This window comes from Coregonus clupeaformis, chromosome 10 (assembly GCF_020615455.1).
Source record: "Coregonus clupeaformis isolate EN_2021a chromosome 10, ASM2061545v1, whole genome shotgun sequence".
Lineage (NCBI taxonomy): Eukaryota > Metazoa > Chordata > Actinopteri > Salmoniformes > Salmonidae > Coregonus > Coregonus clupeaformis.
In genome coordinates, this window is record NC_059201.1 from 14,234,119 (window position 1) to 14,256,946 (window position 22,828).

The window sequence follows — 22,828 nt, forward strand, 5'->3', positions numbered from 1 at the left end:
TGGGGCTCTGACTCTGTAATGAACAATAGAACAGGAGACTGGGGCTCTGACTCTGTATTGAACAATGACTGGTGTGACTGAGATGAGATCTATGCAGTTTGTTGCATTCTTGTTGTCACTTCTGAGAACACTAGTAGCTAAATATACATTCATGGTAGGTTGTAGATGTGTAAATACATGTGGTTTTGGTTGCATCTCTAACGGCTGAGTGTCATCAGAAGAGTAGCATACATTCATGGTAGGTTGTAGATGTGTAAATTCATGATAGGTTGTCATGTAGAAAATGTGTGTACTTTACATTGATGTGATTGATGGTGCAATGTCGAAGCTTCTTCAAAACGTGTAAACACTATTCATAGATTTCATATAGAAGTGTATTCTAAAGAAGGGATGACAAATGGGTAATAAGACTACAGAAAGAAGGATGCAGAAGCGCATCAAAATACAACCGATCAAAACATTTACAAGAATAAGAACACTGTCTGAAAAAAGTCCCCAAAAAGATTGGATGAGCTTACATGACTGTTACGTTACTATCAGAAACACCTATTGAACCATTTCAAATGAGAACATTCATGACTACATACATGTACATACAGACACACCCAATCAATTATAGATAGTCAATCCATCATGATATTCAATACTTAATAAAATCCTTCAAAAACAAAAAACAAACAGAAAGGTTGAAGTCCAGCTTCACTATCTGTCTTAAACAACAATTCCCTTTAGATGTACAATAATCATGTCTTAGAGATTGACCTTTGAACCCTTAGAGAGAACTATGCCCTCTGTCCCCTGTGTTTAGGGGCTCTTATAGAGCCATCAGAGGCAAAGAGTCACACACAGGGGACAGGACATGGGGCTTGTCAGGGACAGGGCCCAAAGAGTCACACACAGGGGACAGGACATGGGGCTTGTCAGGGACAGGGCCCAAAGAGTCCCACACAGGGGACAGGACATGGGGCTTGTCAGGGACAGGGCCCAAAGAGTCACACACAGGGGACAGGACATGGGGCTTGTCAGGGACAGGGCCCAAAGAGTCACACACAGGGGACAGGACATGGGGCTTGTCAGGGACAGGGCCCAAAGAGTCCCACACAGGGGACAGGACATGGGGCTTGTCAGGGACAGGGCCCAAAGAGTCACACACAGGGGGACAGGACATGGGGCTTGTCAGGGACAGGGCCCAAAGAGTCACACACAGGGGACAGGACATGGGGCTTGTCAGGGACAGGGCCCAAAGAGTCACACACAGGGGACAGGACATGGGGCTTGTCAGGGACAGGGCCCAAAGAGTCACACACAGGGGACAGGACATGGGGCTTGTCAGAGACAGGGCCCAAAGATTCCCACACAGGGGACAGGACATGGGGCTTGTCAGAGACAGGGCCCAAAGATTCCCACACAGGGGACAGGACATGGGGCTTGTCAGGGACAGGGCCCAAAGAGTCCCACACAGGGGACAGGACATGGGGCTTGTCAGGGACAGGGCCCAAAGAGTCACACACAGGGGACAGGACATGGGGCTTGTCAGGGACAGGGCCCAAAGAGTCCCACACAGGGGACAGGACAGTTCATCAGAGTACCTGACTGTCCCTCTGTGTGACATAAAGGAAATAGACAAACAAGGAAAAGAGATATACTGTTTATGTTCCTCTCTAATTCCTTTATGATCAAATGGCCTGAGCAGAAGGAATGGAGAGAGAGAGAGAGACAGAGTGGGAGAGAAAGAAAGAAAGAAAGAAAGAAAGAAAGAAAGAAAGAAAGAAAGAAAGAAAGAAAGAAAGAAAGAAAGAAAGAAAGAGAAAGAAAGAAAGAAAGAAAGAAAGAAAGAAAGAAAGAAAGAAAGAAAGAAAGAAAGAGAGAGAGAGAGACTCGGTGGCGGCTGCATCAGATCCCCATCTGGGCTTCTGCGGACGCTGGGAGGTGATAGGCTGAGAGCCTGAGAGCTTAGCTGACAAGCCAAGAAGCAGCCTCAAATACGACCTCAGCCACTCCTCCATCTGATGGTGTTTTCAGCAGTAGCTCTCTGTCTCTCTCTGTTTTGCTTCTCCTAGTCTGGTCTCATTGGTCAGAGAGAGGGTTCAGTCTCGAGGTGGTTTGTGGTGGCAGCTTCCTCCTCTCCTCGACTTCTCCTGGTCTCCCTCCTCCTCTGGTTGGCTCTTGAAGCCCCCTGCTGGTCTCTCCCTCCTCCTGCGGCTGTCTTATATCTGCAGTCCCCTACTGGTGGCCAGTGGTTTCTGTTTGATGACCCACTCTCCACTGGGGTTGTTGTTGTACAGGTCCAGGAGATGGGTCTCTGGGTCCAGGCAGTGCTCACCTACGGGACAGAACAGAACAACACAAGGCAGAGTCAACACTGAGGGACAGATTTTGTAATTAACACGTTTTTATACAGGTTATTCTCATTCAGCTAAAATCTCTCCTGCAAGAGAGATGTTGAAAACAGTTTGAAAGGAAAAACTGAAACTCTGCCTTGTTTTTGGTCCGTGAATGCACATACATTATGAGTGGTGGGTGAATGATTGGGTCTGTGAGAGCACAGTCCAGTACATAACAGTGAAGTAGCTACATGTGGAAGCATTTGTCTGCTCCGATAACTGCAGATGCACACCGTTGGCTCTCTCTCTCTCTCTCTCTCTCTCTCTCTCACCCACACCCCCTCTTTCTACCCCTCTCTATCCCCCCTCTCTCTCCAGTTCATTGCGTAAGGCCTGGCCAGCGTAATCAGTTCAATCAGCAGAAAGACATGCACATGTCAGAGTCACTCATGTAACCTTCTAATGTGGCTCTCAGCCTGAGTAGATAGCAAACATGGATTCAAAGGCTATTTGAAATCATTTATTTAACTGTGCTTGATTGAACTTGCCTGTTGCAATTAAATAGCATTAGAAAGAATGGAAGGAAAACAAACACTCCAAGTATATGAAAGATTTCAAATAGTATTTGAACCCAGGTCTGGTAGATCGTCTAGATATGGGGTGGAGGCTTGTGATGTGGTACCTACCGATATTTCCTCCCACTTCATATATGGCACAGTCCGGGTAGGATCCCAAATCATTTACCAAACCGTTCCTGTGATAAAGAACAGACAGGCTTGTTATTCATTCAATGGATTCGGTCAACTTCAGTATTCTCAATTTCTGCTCAGTGAAATGTCAATGTAGTATTTCTGAAGCAAGGTTTTCTATGCAGCGGTTTTGCTGTGTGCTTAGAGGTCACCAGTAGGACAGAGTTTTCCCTGGTTAGCTGACGTAGTCAGGAAAAACTGTACTTAGGACAAAAATACTTTATACTAAAGGCATTTGATTGTTTCATTGATTGTAGTGTCCTGTACCTCTTGAGCAGGCGCTTGGCGTTGTCAGAGCTGTAGAGGTGCCTGTGGAACTGAGCCAGCAGGTCTGATGCTCTGGAATTTATGTTGACCTTGACCTCCATGGTGCTGCTCATCAGTTCTCCCACCTGGATCTTTACTGTACGACATGGCTGATGGGGGAAGAGAGGAGGGAAAGGGGGGAGAGGAGAGAGAAATAGATGCTATCATAATAGCTGCTAAATGAGAGCCAGTGAGAGAAAATAAGTGCGAGTGTAAGTGCAAGTTACAACAGTATTAGTAGTTTCTAGAAGAAGAAAAAACTACCTCGGAGGAGTTCTTGTCAGGTTTATCCTTGCTGTCCTGGTGAATTTTCCTCAGCAGGTTCTTGATGCGGCGGTCGTAGAACTGGTACCTCCGGTTACTGTTCTCGTTCAGCTTACGCACCTGGCTCATCAGGAAGTTAGGGATCTGCCATGGAGGAAGAGATTTCATTCATTCACTTGTCGTTTCAATAATTTTGTTGTTGTTAACCTTTACATGAGTACATCATTTTTGACTTAACCTTGTGTACACACTATAGGTTGTCTGATGAGTAAACGGTAAGAGAGAGAAGCTGTGCAAATGGCATTAAGTGTTGGTGGTAGATTAGTGAAGGGAAGCTGTTTTGGGGCAGGGGGTGCTGACCTCGGTGTGGGGTTGGCTCTTCTCTCTTTTCCTTACGTTAGGCTAGCTATCTGACCGCTGCCAGGCACCCAAGCTCCCATTAGGCCTACAGAAATGACTGCCTCTAAAAACACATCTAACTGATGGGATACACAAACAGGACAAGCTACACTCCTTTCCAAATCACGACAGCTTTATCTTTAAATTCAAAATGGACTGGTTGATTAAAGTAGGGAAATAAATGTTCCAAACACGAGCTGCAGTTTTGGAATAATAGATGCATCTCGTCTATTTTAGGCTTTTTTTGCGAACTGCTAGTGTGTCATTTAGAATAGGTTATAACCCCCCTAACTCCTAGTGTGTCATTTAGAATGGGTTATAACCCCCCTAACTCCTAGTGTGTCTTTTAGAATAGGTTATAAACACCCTAACTCCTAGTGTGTCATTTAGAATGGGTTATAACCCCCCTAACTCCTAGTGTGTCTTTTAGAATAGGTTATAACCCCCCTAACTCCTAGTGTGTCATTTATAATAGGTTATAACCCCCCTAACTGCTAGTGTGTCATTTAGAATGGGTTATAACCCCCCTAACTCCTGGTGTCTTTTAGAATAGGTTATAACCCCCCTAACTGCTAGTGTGTAATCTAGAATAGGTTATAACCCCCCTAACTCCTAGTGTGTCTTTTAGAATAGGTTATAACCCCCCTAACTCCTAGTGTCTTTTAGAATAGGTTATAATCCCCCTAACTGCTACTTTTAATTTAGAATAGGTTATAACCCCCCTAACTCCTAGTGTGTCTTTTAGAATAGGTTATAACCCCCCTAACTCCTAGTGTGTCTTTTAGAATAGGTTACAACCCCCCTAACTCCTAGTGTGTCTTTTAGAATTGGTTATAACCCCCCTAACTGCTAGTGTGTCATTTATAAAGGTAACCCCCTAACTGCTAGTGTGTCATTTATAATAGGTTATAACCCCCTAACTCCTAGTGTGTCTTTTAGAATAGGTTATAACCCCCCTAACTGCTAGTGTGTCATTTAGAATGGGTTATAACCCCCCTAACTCCTAGTGTGTCTTTTAGAATAGGTTATAACCCCCCTAACTCCTAGTGTGTCATTTATAATAGGTTATAACCCCCCTAACTGCTAGTGTGTCATTTAGAATGGGTTATAACCCCCCTAACTCCTAGTGTGTCTTTTAGAATAGGTTACGACCCCCCTAACTCCTAGTGTGTCATTTATAATAGGTTATAACCCCCCTAACTGCTAGTGTGTAATTTAGAATAGGTTATAACCCCCCTAACTGCTAGTGTGTAATCTAGAATAGGTTATAACCCCCCTAACTCCTAGTGTGTCTTTTAGAATAGGTTATAACCCCCCTAACTCCTAGTGTGTCTTTTAGAATAGGTTACAACCCCCCCTAACTCCTAGTGTGTCTTTTAGAATAGGTTATAACCCCCCTAACTCCTAGTGTGTCTTTTAGAATAGGTTATAACCCCCCTAGCTGCTACTTTTCATTTATTATAGGTTACAACCCCCCTAACTCCTAGTGTGTCATTTAGAATAGGTTATAAACCCCCTAACTCCTAGTGTGTCTTTTAGAATAGGTTATAACCCCCCTAACTCCTAGTGTCTTTTAGAATAGGTTATAACCCCCCTAACTGCTACTTTTCATTTAGAATAGGTTATAACCCACCTAACTCCTAGTGTGTCTTTTAGAATAGGTTATAACCCCCCTAACTGCTAGTGTGTAATTTAGAATAGGTTATAACCCCCCTAACTCCTAGTGTGTCTTTTAGAATAGGTTATAACCCCCCTAACTCCTAGTGTGTCTTTTAGAATAGGTTACAACCCCCCTAACTCCTAGTGTCTTTTAGAATAGGTTATAACCCCCCTAACTGCTACTTTTCATTTAGAATAGGTTATAACCCCCCTAACTCCTAGTGTGTCTTTAGAATATGTTATAACCCCCCTAACTCCTAGTGTCTTTTAGAATAGGTTATAATCCCCCTAACTGCTACTTTTAATTTAGAATAGGTTATAACCCCCCTAACTCCTAGTGTGTCTTTTAGAATAGGTTATAACCCCCCTAACTGCTAGTGTGTCTTTTAGAATAGGTTATAACCCCCCTAACTCCTAGTGTGTCTTTTAGAATAGGTTATAACCCCCCTAACTCCTAGTGTGTCTTTTAGAATAGGTTATAACCCCCCTAACTCCTAGTGTGTCTTTTAGAATAGGTTACAACCCCCCTAACTCCTAGTGTCTTTTAGAATAGGTTATAACCCCCCTAACTGCTACTTTTCATTTAGAATAGGTTATAAACCCCCTAACTCCTAGTGTGTCTTTAGAATATGTTATAACCCCCCTAACTCCTAGTGTCTTTTAGAATAGGTTATAACCCCCCTAACTGCTACTTTTAATTTAGAATAGGTTATAACCCCCCTAACTCCTAGTGTGTCTTTTAGAATAGGTTATAACCCCCCTAACTGCTAGTGTGTCTTTTAGAATAGGTTATAACCCCCCTAACTCCTAGTGTGTCTTTTAGAATAGGTTATAACCCCCCTAACTCCTAGTGTGTCATTTAGAATAGGTTATAACCCCCCTAACTCCTAGTGTGTCTTTTAGAATAGGTTATAACCCCCCTAACTGCTACTTTTCATTTATTATAGGTTACAACCCCCCTAACTCCTAGTGTGTCATTTAGAATAGGTTATAACCCCCCTAACTCCTAGTGTCTTTTAGAATAGGTTATAACCCCCCTAACTCCTAGTGTGTCTTTTAGAATAGGTTATAACCCCCCTAACTCCTAGTGTGTCTTTTAGAATAGGTTATAACCCCCCTAACTGCTACTTTTCATTTAGAATAGGTTATAACCCCCCTAACTCCTAGTGTGTCTTTTAGAATAGGTTATAACCCCCCTAACTGCTAGTGTGTCTTTTAGAATAGGTTATAACCCCCCTAACTCCTAGTGTGTCTTTTAGAATAGGTTATAACCCCCCTAACTGCTAGTGTGTCTTTTAGAATAGGTTATAACCCCCCTAACTCCTAGTGTGTATTTTAGAATAGGTTATAACCCCCCTACCTCCTAGTGTGTCTTTTAGAATAGGTTATAACCCCCCTAACTGCTACTTTTCATTTAGAATAGGTTATAACCCCCCTAACTCCTAGTGTGTCTTTTAGAATAGGTTACAACCCCCCTAACTCCTACTTTTAATTTAGAATAGGTTATAACCCCCCTAACTCCTAGTGTGTCTTTTAGAATAGGTTATAACCCCCCTAACTCCTAGTGTGTCTTTTAGAATAGGTTACAATCCCCCTAACTGCTACTTTTAATTTAGAATAGGTTATAACCCCCCTAACTGCTACTTTTCATTTAGAATGGGTTATAACCCCCCTAACTCCTAGTGTGTCTTTTAGAATAGGTTATAAACCCCCCCTAACTGCTACTTTTCATTTATTATAGGTTACAACCCCCCTAACTCCTAGTGTGTCTTTTAGAATAGGTTACAATCCCCCTAACTGCTACTTTTAATTTAGAATAGGTTATAACCCCCCTAACTGCTACTTTTCATTTAGAATGGGTTATAACCCCCCTAACTCATAGTGTGTCTTTTAGAATAGGTTATAACCCCCCTAACTGCTACTTTTCATTTATTATAGGTTACAACCCCCCTAACTCCTAGTGTGTCATTTAGAATAGGTTATAACCCCCCTAACTCCTAGTTTCTTTTAGAATAGGTTATAACCCCCCTAACTCCTAGTGTGTCTTTTATAATAGGTTATAACCCCCCCAACTGCTAGTGTGTCTTTTAGAATAGGTTACAACCCCCCTATCTGCTAGTGTGTCTTTTAGAATAGGTTATAACCCCCCTAACTCCTAGTGTGTCTTTTAGAATAGGTTATAACCCCCCTAACTGCTAGTGTGTCTTTTAGAATAGGTTATAACCCCCCTAACTCCTAGTGTGTCTTTTAGAATAGGTTATAACCCCCCTAACTGCTACTTTTCATTTAGAATAGGTTATAACCCCCCTAACTCCTAGTGTGTCTTTTAGAATAGGTTACAACCCCCCTAACTCCTAGTGTGCCATTTAGAATAGGTTATAACCCCCCTAACTCCTAGTGTGCCATTTAGAATAGGTTATAACCCCCCTAACTCCTAGTGTGCCATTTAGAATAGGTTATAACCCCCCTAACTCCTAGTGTGCCATTTAGAATAGGTTACAACCCCCCTAACTCCTAGTGTGTCTTTTAGAATAGGTTATAACCCCCCTAACTCCTAGTGTGCCATTTAGAATAGGTTACAACCCCCTTAAACCTAGACAGGCTCCAGACTGAAATATGCAACAGAAACATTGTTTTGATGAGGGCAAATATCATATTCATTAGTCTAGTACATTGTTTCACGTTTAACAGAAGCTGCCCATCATATCAAGTTTAAGCTCACAAATCAAACACAGGGCAAAAGACAACACCCGCCAAATGCAGGTAGCTAATGGTTCAAAAGGAAGAATTGTAGCTTTCTAATGCTGTTAACTGTATGTCTCAACTACCAATATTAAGCAAATTGCACCCTTTTAAAAGGGAGTAAATGGTCCACTGTGATATTAATGAGAAAGACATAGCTGTTTTAGTTATCCAGTGTGTTACTGGCTCTAGTGTGCCAGCTAGCCAGTGTGTTTACAGTTTTATTCATTTGTCATGAGAAAAAGGCTTGTGGAGGAAATAACTCCCTCGTGTAGTTTTACAATCTTACCACCAGGGGATGCTGCTGAACCCCCAGCACCCCTTCTTCCCACGGCTATGCCACAAACCCAACCAAGCTTCTAAGGTTTCTATGGGTAAATAAATACTTGCATGAAAAGTATTGTTGGTAGCCTGAAGTTTTTACTTACGGTCCAGAGCAGGTCCTGGTAGCGTATGAGTAACCTCATGATATCGGCAGCCTTCTCAGCATGTCCTTTCTCCACCCCTGGCCCCCCGTCAGTGAGGTGGGAGGGAACGGCCTTGTGGAGGAACAGGTTGGGGGCCTTATCAGCATGTCCTTTCTCCACCCCTGGCCCCCCGTCAGTGAGGCGGGAGGGTACGGCCTTGTGGAGGAACAGGAACAGGTTGGGGGCCATGATGGTGGACACTGCCCACAGGTTCATACGGTTCCTCCTCTCTCTGGAGACTACCTTAGAAAGGAACTCCAACAGAGCCTGAAGAGAGGAGAGAAGATAAGTATTTATTGTCTGTTCCCACAGAAATGTGCTTTAAAAGGAGAGGAGAGGAGACCTGTTTTACAGTGAGTCCTCTATCATCAATGAAAGTGTTTTGTCTTCGCAAAGGTTGAAATTGTTGACTTGAATGATGATGGTGGCTAAAGTGTTTTTCTGACAACGTTATGTTGTGTCAGCAACAGAGGAACATAGGATCTGATAAGTTTAATCAGACCAGACACATGGAGTCATCCATAATGTGTCATCTAAAAGGTGATCTAGTTATGTGAAAGTATTAAAGTAGTCATACGATTATTTATTCCACTTATGTGAACAAGAGTACGAGCCAGTTACATACGAGCAGAACACCTCATCCAGGTGCTGAAAGCTGAAAGTGCCCTCTCATGCAATACCTCCTGCCATACAGTACGTGGAGGAGTTGACAGATTGTATTATGTCAGAGAGATATGACTCATTAATGCATCACCTACATGATTGTAAGTGTGGAGGTTTTAAGATGTAATATTATTATACAGAAGATGTGGAGATTTGAAGTGCATCGCTAAAGCCATCTGGTTACTTCGTGGTCATGGAATAATATGGAGTCTCACAACATACCTTGAGTGTGTTCCTGTTGGGTTCAGGTAGCAGGAGGATGAGGAGGTTCAGAACGTGCAGCTTCTGTTTCAGCTCAGGGATGTCTGTAGAGGAGGAGGGGGGGGGAAAGACAGAACAGACAACAGGCTATGAATGACCAACACACACTCATTTCCTCTCCTTTAGCCCAACCATGATCTGATCTGTAGAGACGAATGACTCTGACAGGTAGCCACTAGGTTTAAAATGATTTATCATTCGCCTAACAGAAATACCTTATTTACATAAGTATTCAGACCCTTTGCTGTGAGACTCGAAATTGAGCTCAGGTGCATCCTGTTTCCATTGATCATCCTTGAGATATTTCTACAACTTGATTGGAATCCACCTGTGGTAAATTAAATTGATTGGACATGATTTGGAAAGGCTCATACCTGTCTATATAAGGTCCCACAGTTGACAGTGCATGTCAGAGCAAAAACCAAGCCATGAGGTTGAAGGAATTGTCCATAGAGCTCCGAGTCAGGATTGTGTCGTGGCACAGGTTTGGAGAAGGGTACCAAAACATTTATGTAGCATTGAAGGTCCCCAAGAACACAGTGGCCTCCATCATTCTTAAATGGAAGAAGTTTGGAACCACCAAGACTCTTCCTAGAGCTGGCCGCCCGGCCAAACTGAGCAATCGGGGAAGAAGGGCCTTGGTCAGGGAGGTGACCAAGAAACTGATGGTCACTCTGACAGAGCTCCAGAGTTCCTCTGTGGAGATGGGAGAAACTTCCAGAAGGACAACAATCTCTGCAGCACTCCACCAATCAGGCCTTTATGGTAGAGTGGCCAGACGGAAGCCACTCCTCAGTAAAAGGCACATGTCAGCCCGCTTGGAGATTGCCAAAAGGCACCTAAAGACTCTCAGACCATGAGAAACAAGATTCTCTGGTCTGATGAAACCAAGATTGAACTCTTTGGCCTGAATGCCAAGCGTCATGTCTGGAGGAAACTTGGCACTCCCCCCTGAATATATACACTCCCCAACGTATTTATTTGGACAGTGAAGCTAAAACATTTAATGTGGCTCTATACTCCAGCATTTTGGATTTGAGATCAAATGTTTTATATGAGGTGACAGTACAGAATGTCACCTTTTATTTGAGGGTATTTTCATATATATCTGTTTTACCATTTAGAAATGAATGCACTTTATGTATCTAGTCCCCCCCCCATTTGAAGGAGTCATAAGTATTTGGAGAAATGTATTGACTACATCAAGATTGTGACTCTACAAACTAGTTGGATGCATTTGCTCTTTGTTTTGGTTGTGTTTCACATTATTTAGGGCCCAATAGAAATGAATGGTAAATAATGTATTGTGTCATTTTGGAGTCACTTATTGTAAATAAGAATAGAATATGTTTCTAAACAATTCTACATTAATGTGGATGCTTCCATGATTACAGATAATCCTGAATGAATCGTGAATAATAATGAGTGAGAAATGTACAGATGCACAAATATCATACCCCCAAAACATGCTAACCTCGCACCATTACCAATAATAGTTAGCATGTATTGGGGGTATGATATTTATGCCTCTGTAACTTTCTCACTAATCATTATTCATGATTCATTCATGATTATCCATAATTCTATTCTTATTTACAATAAAAGTGACTCCAAAATGAAACAAATTATTTACCATTAATTTCTATTGGGCACATCATAATCCGAAACACAACCAAAACAAACGACAAATACATCCAACAAGCTTGTAGTCACAAGCTTGATGTAGTCATTGCGTGCTAGCAATATGGGTCCAAATAATACACTTTTGACTAAATTGAATACATTATAAATGAATTTGTCCAAATACTCATGACACCTTCGAATGGGTGGCCTAGATGCAGGACATAAAGTGCATTCATTTCCAAACAGTAAATCAGATACAGTTGAAGTCGGAAGTTTACATACACTTAGGTTGGAGTCATTAAAACTTGTTTTTCAACCACTCCACAAATTTCTTGTTAACAAACCATGGTTTTGGCAAGTTGGTTAGGACATCTACTTTGTGCATGACACAAGTCATTTTTCCAACAATTGTTTACAGACAGATTATTTCACTTATAATTCACTGTACCACAATTCCAGTGGGTCAGAAGTTTACATACACTAAGTTGACTGTGCCTTTAAACAGCTTGGAAAGGTCCAGAAAATTATGTAATGGCTTTAGAAGCTTCTGATAGGCTAATTGACATCATTTGAGTCAATTGGAGGTGTACCTGTGGATGTATTTCAAGGCCTACTTTCAAACTCTGTGCCTCTTTGCTTGACATCATGGGAAAATCAAAAGAAATCAGCCAAGACCTCATTAAAAAATGTGTAGACCTCCACAAGTCAATTTCCAAACACCTGAAGGTACCACGTTCATATGTACAAACAATAGTATGCAAGTATAAACACCATGGGACCACGCAGCCGTCATACCGCTCAGGAAGGAGACGCGTTCTGTCTCCTAGAGATGAACGTACTTTGGTGTGAAAAGTGCAAATCAATCCCAGAACAACAGCAAAGGACCTTGTGAAGATGCTGGAGGAAACAGGTACAAAAGTATCTATATCCACAGTAAAACGAGTCCTATATCGACATAACCTGAAAGGCCGCTCAGCAAAGAAGAAGCCACTGCTCCAAAACCGCCATAAAAAAGCCAGACTACGGTTCGCAACTGCACATGGGGACAAAGATCGTACTTTTTGGAGAAATGTCCTCTGGTCTGATGAAACAAAAATAGAACTGTTTGGCCATAATGACCATCGTTATGTTTGGAGGAAAAAGGGGGTTGCTTGCAAGCCAAAGAACACCATCCCAACCGTGAAGCACGGGGGTGGCAGCATCATGCTGTGGGGGTGCTTTGCTGCAGGAGGGACTGGTGCACTTCACAAAATAGATGGCATCATGAGGAAGGAAAATTATGTGGATATATTGAAGCAACATCTCAAGACATCAGTCAGGAAGTTAAAGCTTGGTCGCAAATGGGTCTTCCAAATGGATAATGACCCCAAGCATACTTCCAAAGTTGTGGCAAAATGGCTTAAGGACAACAAAGTCAAGATATTGGAGTGGCCATCACAAAGCCCTGACCTCAATCCTATAGAACATTTGTGGGCAGAACTGAAGAAGCATGTGTATGTAAACTTCAGACTTCAACTGTATGTATGAAAATACCCTCAAATAAAAGGTGACATTCTGCACTGTCGCCTCATATAAAACATTTGATCTCAAATCCAAAATGCTGGAGTATAGAGCCACATTAAAAGTGTTAGCTTCACTGTCCAAATAAATACGTAGGGGAGTGGGGAGTGTTTGTGTGTATGGGTTGTGTGTATACTCACCCCTGGCAGCACTGAAGGTGTTGAGGTGCTCTGCGGTGAGAAGTGGAGAGGGTAGTTCTCTGATAAACTTCTTCAACAGGGCAGCAGCATCGTTAGGACTGACCTCGTCCCAGCTGAACCCTCCAGAGTAGAAGTTCTGCTCCAGGTCCCGCTGCAGCTTCTGATCCCAGGAAGAAACAGTGTACAGGTATCTTTCTTTCATGACTGTATTATTTTGTACCCTGGCGCATGCAAGTTACTGGATGTGCATATACTACTTCTAAACTCATTAGAAACAAGTGATGTACAAATATCTCACCTTGATTCTGGACTGAGAGCCTGAAACCCGCAGAATACCCTCTGAGTCTACTCCCCTCTTCTCCAGGAACCACAGCAGCTGTAGAAGAGACATATAGATAAGAACAGCAGCATTCATGCAGGCCATGATGCTCTTGGTTTTCAAGATAGACACTAGAAGTTAGTAGTATGTTAACTGTTTAGCTTACCGCCTGCAGGATGAGAGGAGTGGTAGCAGTGGGCTTGACTTTCTGATCATTCTCCAACAGGGTGGCCAGGGGAACCCCAAACAGGGCACTCTCTGTGATCAAAATAGAGAAGAAGAGAGAGAGAGAGAGAGAGAGAGAGAGAGAGAGAGAGAGAGAGAGAGAGAGAGAGAGAGGGAGGGAGGGAGAGAGAGAGAGAAGTTGTGGGTGTTGCAGTGTAAACCGCTTCTGCCTGGCTGAAAGGTTAGTATAGCTGTCAACTCCTGTACACTTTTCACATCTCCCAGGGCTTGACTCATGCGTTTGTCTGCAGAGGCAGGGGGAGCATGCAAGGCCACACACACACACACTGGGCGCGCAGTTTGTGTGTGTGTGAGTTGTGTTAGAGAGTTCACATACCTGGGATCTTCCTCTTGCAGGTCTTGTGTCGTTTGACGTCGAGCTCCAGCAGGTCACAGAGCGCTGTCATGTCGATCAGGGCCAGCTGACGTACCTTTTTCATGTCCTGGTTGGACAGGTCCTGGATACGAGTTACACCCAGACGACACTGGGGGCAGATCACCCTCTGTAGGGTAGGGGGGATGGAGACAGATAGAAAGAGAGAGAGAGAGAGAGGATTAGCAATAGCAATGGATACAAAGTGCAAGTGTGGGACACATTTTTATACACTATTCCTCCCTCTCTTTCTCTCTCTCCCTACTGTACAGGGCCCCAGTCTGAGTTCCTAACACTGTTATCTAACCTACTGTACAGGGCCCCAGTCTGAGTTCCTAACACTGTTATCTAACCTACTGTACAGGGCCCCTGTCTGAGTTCCTAACACTGTTATCTAACCTACTGTACAGGGCCCCAGTCTGAGTTCCTAACACTGTTATCTAACCTACTGTACAGGGCCCCAGTCTGAGTTCCTAACACTGTTATCTAACCTACTGTACAGGGCCCCTGTCTGAGTTCCTAACACTGTTATCTAACCTACTGTACAGGGCCCCTGTCTGAGTTCCTAACACTGTTATCTAACCTACTGTACAGGGCCCCTGTCTGAGTTCCTAACACTGTTATCTAACCTACTGTACAGGGCCCCAGTCTGAGTTCCTAACACTGTTATCTAACCTACTGTACAGGGCCCCTGTCTGAGTTCCTAACACTGTTATCTAACCTACTGTACAGGGTCCCAGTCTGAGTTCCTAACACTGTTATCTAACCTACTGTACAGGGCCCCAGTCTGAGTTCCTAACACTGTTATCTAACCTACTGTACAGGGCCCCAGTCTGAGTTCCTAACACTGTTATCTAACCTACTGTACAGGGCCCCTGTCTGAGTTCCTAACAATGTTATCTAACCTACTGTACAGGGCCCCTGTCTGAGTTCCTAACACTGTTATCTAACCTACTGTACAGGGCCCCAGTCTGAGTTCCTAACAATGTTATCTAACCTACTGTACAGGGCCCCTGTCTGAGTTCCTAACACTGTTATCTAACCTACTGTACAGGGCCCCAGTCTGAGTTCCTAACACTGTTATCTAACCTACTGTACAGGGCCCCTGTCTGAGTTCCTAACACTGTTATCTAACCTACTGTACAGGGCCCCAGTCTGAGTTCCTAACACTGTTATCTAACCTACTGTACAGGGCCCCAGTCTGAGTTCCTAACACTGTTATCTAACCTACTGTACAGGGCCCCAGTCTGAGTTCCTAACACTGTTATCTAACCTACTGTACAGGGCCCCAGTCTGAGTTGGCGTAGGAGGAGAGTTTTTCTGTTTTGAGTTTACAGTGCCTGAGATGATTTGTTCCATGCATAGCATATGTACCGAGTGAGAGAGAGAGAGAGAGACTCTTACAGGCAGTGTGCCGTCCTCCTTCCTCTTGCAGCTGTTCTTCTTTATCTGAGGCAGCTTAGCCTGTTTCAACAAGATGGCCGCCTGTTCGCAGTAGGCCACGTCTGTGATGAAAATCTCCTCTTTAGGGGCTCCTCCATGCTGCTTCTGCAGGTCCAAGCTGACCTCTGACAAACAAAAACAGGTTGACGTGTTAATGATAGTGTCCCTCATAGCAGTCATAATGGGTAGCATAATGGAGCTATCTGAGGTAGTAAAACACAAGTAAATGTTCGCTCATTAAGTTTAGTTCACCTTAGACCAGCTGGTCTGGGGAGTGAGAGTTCAGGATTCATCTGAACCAATTAGAAGAGAGGATGCACACACATACAGACACATGGTCAACGTATTGTACACTGTCAGGTGTATGTGGAATAAAGATGTAGAGCTAGCTGGTACCTTGTAGTGGTGTCTTGTTGATGGTCTCCATACTGTCATCTGGTAGAGATGCTTTAGGTTCTATAGACTCAGGGCCTTGAGACTCTGGTAGAGGCGTCTGCATGGAGACAAGAGAAGGAAGCAATCAGAAACATGTCAATCAATCTATCACATTGATTTATAAAGCCCTTTTTACATCAGCAGTTGTCACAAAGTGCTTTTGCAGTAACTCGTCCTAGAATCCAAAGAGCAAGCAAACATGTCCACCAATAGGTAGGACAAGCTAGAGCACAGTAACAGCGAGTCTTTTTACAGTGTCACGTCACTTCATGGTGTCTGATGACTGAATGGAAGCACGGAGAGAATAATTGTTTTTTAGTGTTAAATAACTGATAGGATCAGAGAAACAGATATTTTATTCCATCTCGGGAGCTCCGAGACACTGAGGACAAAGAATGGCCTTTACATGTGATTTCCCTTTATACTGATAGGTCAACTTTCTTTATAGAACTAGACGGCACAGAGGCAGTAACAACTCCAGCACCAGTGAGAATAGACACCAGAGGAATTCATTCATTTTATTTAACCAAAGGGATTCTGTAAGATGTTCTCTGTGTGGCCTAAAGTAAACCTTTCATTGGATGTGTACTTGACTCAGCTGGTGTAAAATCAAAGAACAAAGAGCTGAAAGCATACACACAATTGTATGTGTGTGTATTTGTTTCGTTTCAGCTGCATGAACAGGAAATCCATCCTGTTATCACAGGAAAAAGAACATCTACGGACTGATTGCAACGTTAAGAAGAAGAGAGACAGTACGAAGCAATGTGTAATGAAAAGGAAATCCAACAGAATGCTCCTTGAGGAAGAACAGGGACAGTAAGACATTACTAAACAATGTGTCAGCAGTCAGTCTGACAGTAAGACAGTACTAAACAATGTGTCAGCAGTCAGTGGGACAGTAAGACAGTACTAAACAATGTGTCAGCAGTCAGTCTGACAGTAAGACAGTACTAAACAATGTGTCAGCAGTCAGTCTGACAGTAAGACAGTACTAAACAATGTGTCAGCAGTCAGTGGGACAGTAAGACATTACTAAACAATGTGTCAGCAGTCAGTGGGACAGTAAGACATTACTAAACAATGTGTCAGCAGTCAGTGGGACAGTAAGACATTACTAAACAATGTGTCAGCAGTCAGTGGGACAGTAAGACATTACTAAACAATGTGTCAGCAGTCAGTGGGACAGTAAGACATTACTAAACAATGTGTCAGCAGTCAGTGGGACAGTAAGACATTACTAAACAATGTGTCAGCAGTCAGTCGGACAGTAAGACATTACTAAACAATGTGTCAGCAGTCAGTCTGACAGTAAGACATTACTAAACAATGTGTCAGCAGTCAGTGGGACAGTAAGACAGTACTAAACAATGTGTCAGCAGTCAGTGGGACAGTAAGACATTACTAAACAATGTGTCAGCAGTCAGTGGGACAGTAAGACAGTACTAAACAATGTGTCAGCAGTCAGTCTGACCGTAAGACATTACTAAACAATGTGTCAGCAGTCAGTGGGACAGTAAGACATTACTAAACAATGTGTCAGCAGTCAGTGGGACAGTAAGACATTACTAAACAATGTGTCAGCAGTCAGTGGGACAGTAAGACAGTACTAATCAATGTGTCAGCAGTCAGTGGGACAGTAAGACATTACTAAACAATGTGTCAGCAGTCAGTCTGACAGTAAGACAGTACTAAACAATGTGTCAGCAGTCAGTCTGACAGTAAGACATTACTAAACAATGTGTCAGCAGTCAGTGGGACAGTAAGACAGTACTAAACAATGTGTCAGCAGTCAGTGGGACAGTAAGACATTACTAAACAATGTGTCAGCAGTCAGTGGGACAGTAAGACAGTACTAAACAATGTGTCAGCAGTCAGTGGGACAGTAAGACATTACTAAACAATGTGTCAGCAGTCAGTGGGACAGTAAGACAGTACTAAACAATGTGTCAGCAGTCAGTCTGACAGTAAGACAGTACTAAACAATGTGTCAGCAGTCAGTCTGACCGTAAGACATTACTAAACAATGTGTCAGCAGTCAGTGGGACAGTAAGACATTACTAAACAATGTGTCAGCAGTCAGTGGGACAGTAAGACAGTACTAAACAATGTGTCAGCAGTCAGTGGGACAGTAAGACAGTACTAAACAATGTGTCAGCAGTCAGTGGGACAGTAAGACAGTACTAAACAATGTGTCAGCAGTCAGTGGGACAGTAAGACATTACTAAACAATGTGTCAGCAGTCAGTGGGACAGTAAGACATTACTAAACAATGTGTCAGCAGTCAGTGGGACAGTAAGACATTACTAAACAATGTGTCAGCAGTCAGTGGGACAGTAAGACATTACTAAACAATGTGTCAGCAGTCAGTGGGACAGTAAGACATTACTAAACAATGTGTCAGCAGTCAGTCTGACAGTAAGACATTACTAAACAATGTGTCAGCAGTCAGTGGGACAGTAAGACATTACTAAACAATGTGTCAGCAGTCAGTGGGACAGTAAGACATTACTAAACAATGTGTCAGCAGTCAGTGGGACAGTAAGACAGTACTAAACAATGTGTCAGCAGTCAGTGGGACAGTAAGACATTACTAAACAATGTGTCAGCAGTCAGTGGGACAGTAAGACATTACTAAACAATGTGTCAGCAGTCAGTGGGCCAGTAAGACATTACTAAACAATGTGTCAGCAGTCAGTGGGACAGTAAGACATTACTAAACAATGTGTCAGCAGTCAGTGGGACAGTAAGACATTACTAAACAATGTGTCAGCAGTCAGTGGGACAGTAAGACATTACTAAACAATGTGTCAGCAGTCAGTGGGACAGTAAGACATTACTAAACAATGTGTCAGCAGTCAGTGGGACAGTAAGACAGTACTAAACAATGTGTCAGCAGTCAGTGGGACAGTAAGACATTACTAAACAATGTATCAGCAGTCAGTCGGACAGTAAGACATTACTAAACAATGTGTCAGCAGTCAGTGGGACAGTAAGACATTACTAAACAATGTGTCAGCAGTCAGTGGGACAGTAAGACAGTACTAAACAATGTGTCAGCAGTCAGTGGGACAGTAAGACATTACTAAACAATGTGTCAGCAGTCAGTGGGACAGTAAGACATTACTAAACAATGTGTCAGCAGTCAGTGGGACAGTAAGACAGTACTAAACAATGTGTCAGCAGTCAGTGGGACAGTAAGACATTACTAAACAATGTGTCAGCAGTCAGTGGGACAGTAAGACATTACTAAACAATGTGTCAGCAGTCAGTGGGACAGTAAGACATTACTAAACAATGTGTCAGCAGTCAGTGGGACAGTAAGACATTACTAAACAATGTGTCAGCAGTCAGTCTGACAGTAAGACATTACTAAACAATGTGTCAGCAGTCAGTGGGACAGTAAGACAGTACTAAACAATGTGTCAGCAGTCAGTGGGACAGTAAGACATTACTAAACAATGTGTCAGCAGTCAGTGGGACAGTAAGACATTACTAAACAATGTGTCAGCAGTCAGTGGGACAGTAAGACAGTACTAAACAATGTGTCAGCAGTCAGTGGGACAGTAAGACATTACTAAACAATGTGTCAGCAGTCAGTCTGACAGTAAGACATTACTAAACAATGTGTCAGCAGTCAGTGGGACAGTAAGACATTACTAAACAATGTGTCAGCAGTCAGTGGGACAGTAAGACAGTACTAAACAATGTGTCAGCAGTCAGTGGGACAGTAAGACATTACTAAACAATGTGTCAGCAGTCAGTCTGACAGTAAGACAGTACTAAACAATGTGTCAGCAGTCAGTCTGACCTGAGCAATAGAGGACGGTGATGAGCTGAAGACGTCCCTGACGTCACGCGGCTGGGGTTTGTTCCTCTTCCTCAGGGACAGCGTGTAGGAGTCCAGTCTCCTCTGGACGGCAGCGGCCTGCGTACGGGTCAGAGTGGACAGCAGTATGGCCTGGTCAACATCCTGGTCCTCACCGTCTCTGTCTCTGTCCCTGTCTGGTCTCTGCCTCTGCTGCCTGATCAGAGTGGAGAGACCGGCATCCTGCAGCCACTGCTCCTCCTGCTCTCCCTCTGGGGAACAACAACACAATACAACTTAAGTAAACCCTTATTAGTCATTACATAACAGCATCATCACAGAGACTATACAGAGTTCTCCCCAGGATATTTTAACAAGGTGGTGCTGATGAACCAGTCTAGGGGGAGGGCCAGAAGGGGCTGTGAGATTTAACACCTGAAAGGATAACCAATAAAGTAGCAGACACAGTGATTAAATGAATTATTTAATTTCATTAATATTTAAATACTTTCTCACAGTATTTTTCCTAGAATTATCCTGGTAATTTCATTTTTTCAATGGTCAACAGAACAGGGACCATAGTTATAAGGGCCGTGTAATTCACAGTGTGTGTGTGTAAAAAAAAAAATATATATATATATGAATTGTTTTACATAGTGGCACAGCTAAGTCCACAAGGTGGGGCTCCTACATCCTTTGGGGATAACCCTGTTATACATACTGCGTGTTTGTGCACGTCTGCATGCGTGTATGTGTGTTTGTGTGTGTGTGTGTGTGTGTATATGAGTGTGTGCGTGCGCGCGCGCTTTTGTACGTGCATGTGACTGTTCACATTATACTATTACCTGCAGTTCCATGCATAGCATATGTACCGTCTGTGTAATGACTAAAACTGGATCTTATTGCAAAATTGCAAATAATATTGTGGTTCCATACAGCACAAACACACACACATACACATGGTTCAACGCAACACAACTCGCCAAAAAAGAACAGGCAACCCAATAACAACCAATTCTCACTATTTACATTAAGACAATAGGCTCATGCAGGTAATCGACTGACTGACACACTACTCCTCTATCTCTGTTCTTACCTTCAGAGTGTCTGGAGTCTCGTCTGGCGCTGTCAGTGTCAAGGTCAGTGTATCCGCTGCCCTGGCTTCGTATAGTCTCCACCTCGCTCCAGAAGGAGTCCAGGCACAGTTTGTCAGGGTGCTCTTGTTGTTCCTGGTGGGATGCTGTACAATGTTCAGCTGCTGCTTGGTCCTGGTATCTTGGCCTGGCCCAGGGCTCACCGTTCATCTCGGAGGGACTGGGGCTCCTGACGAACAGACAGACACGAGGAAACAACAAAACATCCACGATAAACGGAGAGACGATAATAATAGAGAGACGAGGGATCCAGAGTCCAGAGAGATGGAGAGACAAAAGCTGGAGGAGGGATGCAGGGAGGGAGTGCGGGAGGGAAGGCGGCAGGGCCTGAGGGAGGAGAGGGAGAGCGTGGACTGGACGAACACAAAGACTCCGGTTTCCATTGTTCTCAATAATACTGCCCCGGGGGCGTGATACTGTGTGTGCCCAGTAGATGTCACTGTGGCGCTGTTTCCACCGAGCTTTCTCCAGGCCACATGTTTCCTTTAAATCAAAATTAGATGAAAATAATCCAATGATTGTGGTTGCATAATATTCAACACACTATTTACGTAATTAATACCTTGACAAGTCAAAAGTTCCATAGAAAATCTAATAACCCAATCCCCCAATAACCCAAGGATTCAGAGATAAATCCCTTGACTAATAATAGTGGCAGTAGTTCCAGTCTGCTGTTCATGTGTAGAGCGTACAGGCAGGTAGTTATTATTCTCAATCAACAGAGACACAGAGACACAAGGCCTGAGGTGACACAATGACTCCACTGTCATTAAGAGGCGACTCAATAACTCTGCTGTCATTAAGAGGCGACTCAATAACTCCGCTGTCATTAAGAGGCGACACAATGACTCCGCTGTCATTAAGAGGCGACACAATGACTCCGCTGTCATTAAGAGGCGACTCAATGACTCCGCTGTCATTAAGAGGCGACACAATGACTCCGCTGTCATTAAGAGGCGACACAATGACTCCGCTGTCATTAAGAGGCGACTCAATGACTCCGCTGTCAATAAGAGGTGACTCAATGACTCCGCTGTCATTAAGAGGTGACTCAATGACTCCGCTGTCATTAAGAGGCGACACAATGACTCCGCTGTCATTAAGAGGCGACTCAATAACTCCGCTGTCATTAAGAGGCGACACAATGACTCCGCTGTCATTAAGAGGCGACACAATGACTCCGCTGTCATTAAGAGGCGACACAATGACTCCGCTGTCATTAAGAGGCGACTCAATGACTCCGCTGTCAATAAGAGGTGACTCAATGACTCCACTGTCATTAAGATGTGACTCAATGACTCCGCTGTCATTAAGAGGCGACTCAATGACTCCGCTGTCATTAAGAGGCGACTCAATGACTCCGCTGTCATTAAGAGGCGACACAATGACTCCGCTGTCATTAAGAGGCGACACAATGACTCCGCTGTCATTAAGAGGCGACTCAATGACTCCGCTGTCATTAAGAGGCGACTCAATGACTCCGCTGTCATTAAGAGGCGACACAATGACTCCGCTGTCATTAAGAGGCGACACAATGACTCCGCTGTCATTAAGAGGCGACTCAATGACTCCGCTGTCATTAAGAGGTGACTCAATGACTCCGCTGTCATTAAGAGGCGACTCAATGACTCCACTGTCATTAAGAGGCGACACAATGACTCCGCTGTCATTAAGAGGCGACTCAATGACTCCGCTGTCAATAAGAGGTGACTCAATGACTCCGCTGTCATTAAGAGGCGACACAATGACTCCGCTGTCATTAAGAGGCGACACAATGACTCCGCTGTCATTAAGAGGCGACTCAATGACTCCACTGTCATTAAGAGGCGACACAATGACTCCGCTGTCATTAAGAGGCGACTCAATGACTCCACTGTCATTAAGAGGCGACTCAATGACTCCGCTGTCATTAAG

General features: G+C 43.6%; 1 protein-coding gene across 1 annotated transcript; it reads right to left on the reverse strand.

Moving 5' to 3' along the window:
- Positions 1–1,810: 1,810 nt before the first annotated feature.
- LOC121575789 (rho GTPase-activating protein 40) lies at positions 1,811–21,289 on the reverse strand. Its single transcript, XM_041889081.2, has 14 exons — positions 20,857–21,289; positions 19,764–20,032; positions 15,914–16,010; positions 15,479–15,642; positions 14,039–14,204; positions 13,643–13,734; positions 13,456–13,533; positions 13,158–13,317; positions 9,796–9,878; positions 8,872–9,177; positions 3,644–3,787; positions 3,341–3,489; positions 3,011–3,078; positions 1,811–2,323 (listed from the first exon to the last, which is right to left on the reverse strand). The coding sequence occupies exons 1-14, from the start codon at positions 21,062–21,064 to the stop codon at positions 2,208–2,210; spliced, it is 2,100 nt and encodes a 699-aa protein (XP_041745015.1). The 5' UTR covers positions 21,065–21,289; the 3' UTR covers positions 1,811–2,207.
- Positions 21,290–22,828: the final 1,539 nt, after the last annotated feature.